Genomic DNA, 3,309 nt, shown 5'->3' on the forward strand with positions numbered 1-3,309 from the left:
AATGAAAATCTAAGAAATGATAATGAAAAAGCGCAGGAGCCTAATGAAATATCCTAATGAAAATTCTAAGAAATGGTAATGAAAAAGCGCAGGAGCCTAATGAAATATCCTAATGAAAATTCTAAGAAATGGTAATGAAAAAGCGCAGGAGCCTAATGAAATATCCTAATGAAAATTCTAAGAAATGATAATGAAAAAGCGCAGGAGCCTAATGAAATATCCTAATGAGAATTCTAAGAAATGATAATGAAAAAGCGCAGGAGCCTAATGAAATATCCTAATGAAAATTCTTTTGAAATGGTAATGAAAAAGCGCAGGAGCCTAATGAAATATCCTAATGAAAATTCTTTTGAAATGGTAATGAAAAAGCGCAGTAGCCTAATGAAATATCCTAATAAAAATTCTATGAAATGGTAATGAAAAAGCGCAGGAGCCTAATGAAATATCCTAATGAAAAGTCTCAGAAATGATAATGAAAGGGCCAAAGAGCCTAATGAAATATCCCCATGATATCTCATTATCCTTGTCTATAACTTATGAAAGATTCCAGTGATAAATTGAATGAAATAGATGGGCAATCCTAATGAGATGCCTTTCATAAAACCTGTGGCATTATACACAATGGCTCTTGGACAGTTGTCATAGATTAATCATAAAAGTGGTAGCCACCAGTCACATATTCATTTTCAACGTCAACCGCATATCTCGCCAATCGCTTAAAACATCGGTCATCTCCTCGCACGTCTGTAGGCTCTGGCGAAAAGTCATACTCTCCTACCCCGAACTTTGGAGTCATATGATCTTATTGAAGGTGCCTACTTATATTGTGATGGGCGGTGCTTTACAGTCGGACTCCGCATTTTCCCCATCTAAGTTCGTCAAGCAGCGAAGAATTCCAGGAAATGAAGGTGCGGGGTGTACTCACTAGACATAGCATCCTCGGCTGACAAACTTTTGGGTAGCCTTTATGGCAGATTTAGCTGGGTAACCTCAGCACCCAACACCAGAAAACCGTATGCGATCTACATGTCTCCCTTAACAGCCCTTCCAGTGTCGCCATCACTCGAAGTTAGTGTCCGGGTCAGAAGGCACCGAGTTCGCCCTTGTCTCAACATCCGTTGTTATCGCTGCAAACTAGGACGGAGGTGCGCGGCGGCTCAGTGCATTGCGTTCCAGTGCTTGTTTTGAATCGCATGGTGGGAGGTCAATTTGGGTTTGCTTGACGGAGAACGTCAAGTGAGTTTATATTCTTTTTTATGGCGGCGGTAGCTAACGATTGTTTACGTAGCTGTCTCTATTGATTCTCAACGTATTCTCTCGCACACCCACATTCGCTCACTCCGCCAATGAAAGTCGATTTTGCAGTTCCCTCAAATTCCACCCTTCTCTGCACAGGCAACTTGTCTACGCCTCCCAGTCTCCCACCACCTGCCTCCCTCGGGTACGGAAACCAAGCAATTCTTCACCATTCTCACCTTCCTCCCGACTGATGTCGATCGTTGGGAAGGCCACTTACACCCCACGGATACACGGCTTCCTTTCGGTGTTTGGAGCCTCCGGGGAGATTCAAGGTGGAGTGGACAATGGGTGAGTCGAGGTCCCCATCGTCCACGAGAGGGTATCGTGGACCAGGTTCGGAACAACCTTCTTCGACAGGGAGAGACAAACAAAGTGAGAGGCGATGTGCAGGGGCGGAATGAAGCTGGAAGCCCGCTTGTGTCCCCCTTTTTCCGCTTTGTGGGCTTCCCCGAGATTCGAGGTTTCCCCCAAGCTTCTCAATGAGTCGCCGTCTTTCCAAAAAGGCCCCTACATCGTCGTTAGTTGGAATTTCTATGTTCATTCCCCAAGCTCTGAGAGATGGGGAGGACCACGTTGAATGACTTGGCGCTTGATCGTTAACCCTGCTTCAAAGGCTGCGGAAAGGAATGGGAATTAAGAGCAGAAGGGACGAACGGGTGTAGGTTGGGTGCTATGGCAGGTCTCAGCTGTGGGATGGAGTTGTGATGAAAGCCTCTGACTTGCCAAGGTTCGGGAGGTGACGCACGCGACAGAGTACAAGTGGCATGGCTCCATTATTCATTCAAAGCCAATGCCGCATACATCGTGGTTTTGAGCCCACCACTGGCACCGACCTCGGTATTGGCAATACGCAACCAACACGAAGTAGAAATTGCACGTTATTCACGCATGCAGGAGGAATTCATAAACGACGGAGTGGAGTTCGGACATAGTTTTGATGCCTTCACCCTTTTGCGAAGTTTCTTCGAACTATACATCATAATGCAAAGTTGTTTTCCTTGCCTCGATCCTGAAATGGGGGCTACTTACTTGACAATGTCTCGTTCATCAAGCACTTACATAATCGCGTCGTTCTACGCCCGGCAGCTCTACCACCACCACTGCAGGCAATAGCAGTCCATTTGGCGATCTGTTCAGCACAACGATGACCTCGGGGGGTGGAACGACGACGACGATGAGTGCCCATCAACATCAACAACATCATGCATTCGACCTTCCCGATCCCTTTGCAAGTTCCCTTCGTCCGTGAATGTGGTTGCTGCTTCGAATGTGGAGTTTAACAACGAGTTGCTCACAGTTACACTCTTGGTGGACCCGGTGATCGATCAACGCCTAATGACCCCCATCACACTCACCACCACCACCACCAGCAGCAGTATGAAAACGCAACGGCGTATGAAAACCCCACCACGCGATGACGGCCTCGGGGGGTTCGACGACGATGCATCAACAACATCATGGGTTCGACCTTCCCAATCCTTTTCGAAAGTTCCCCACGTCTGTGGCTGCTGCGAATGTGGAGTTCAACGACGAGTTGTCGATGGCCTCATTGTTGGGTGGCCCAGGTGGTGATCGATCGTCGCCTAACGGCCACCACCATCATCATCACGCTCATCATCACACTCATCACCACCCGCAACAGCACCAGCACCAACAACAATACGAGGACCCAACGGCTTACGAAAACCCCACCTCCGCATACCACACACACAACATATTCGACGTCTCCGCGTCCAGCGCATCATCCACAGCTTCATCAGCATTCCCCACACACTTTTCCTCATCCTCCACAACCACCACCGCCAATGGGGTGGGTAGTCAACCAAGCAGCCTCCACGAAACATACCAACAACACCCATCATTCAACTCCACCCTGCCCGCAATAAACAGCACGATGCGGTACGACCCCCTATCTCCTTCCTCCCCACAACTCCCACCCGCAAACCCACCACCATCATCGTTCCATCCTCACCACTTATCACGACACACGCCCTCCCCAGGATCGCGCTC

The 3,309-nt window shown here is 48.2% G+C and overlaps 1 protein-coding gene across 1 annotated transcript; it reads left to right on the forward strand.

The window, feature by feature from the left end:
• Positions 1 to 829: 829 nt before the first annotated feature.
• Positions 830 to 2,871, forward strand: LACBIDRAFT_328354 (uncharacterized protein; the record flags this gene model as incomplete). Its single annotated transcript, XM_001882297.1, has 5 exons — positions 830 to 908; positions 935 to 1,068; positions 1,289 to 1,587; positions 1,690 to 1,816; positions 2,437 to 2,871. The coding sequence occupies 5 exons, from the start codon at positions 830 to 832 to the stop codon at positions 2,869 to 2,871; spliced, it is 1,074 nt and encodes a 357-aa protein (XP_001882332.1).
• Positions 2,872 to 3,309: the final 438 nt, after the last annotated feature.

The sequence above is a fragment of the Laccaria bicolor genome, genomic scaffold (assembly GCF_000143565.1).
Source record: "Laccaria bicolor S238N-H82 LACBIscaffold_16 genomic scaffold, whole genome shotgun sequence".
NCBI classification, from domain to species: domain Eukaryota; kingdom Fungi; phylum Basidiomycota; class Agaricomycetes; order Agaricales; family Hydnangiaceae; genus Laccaria; species Laccaria bicolor.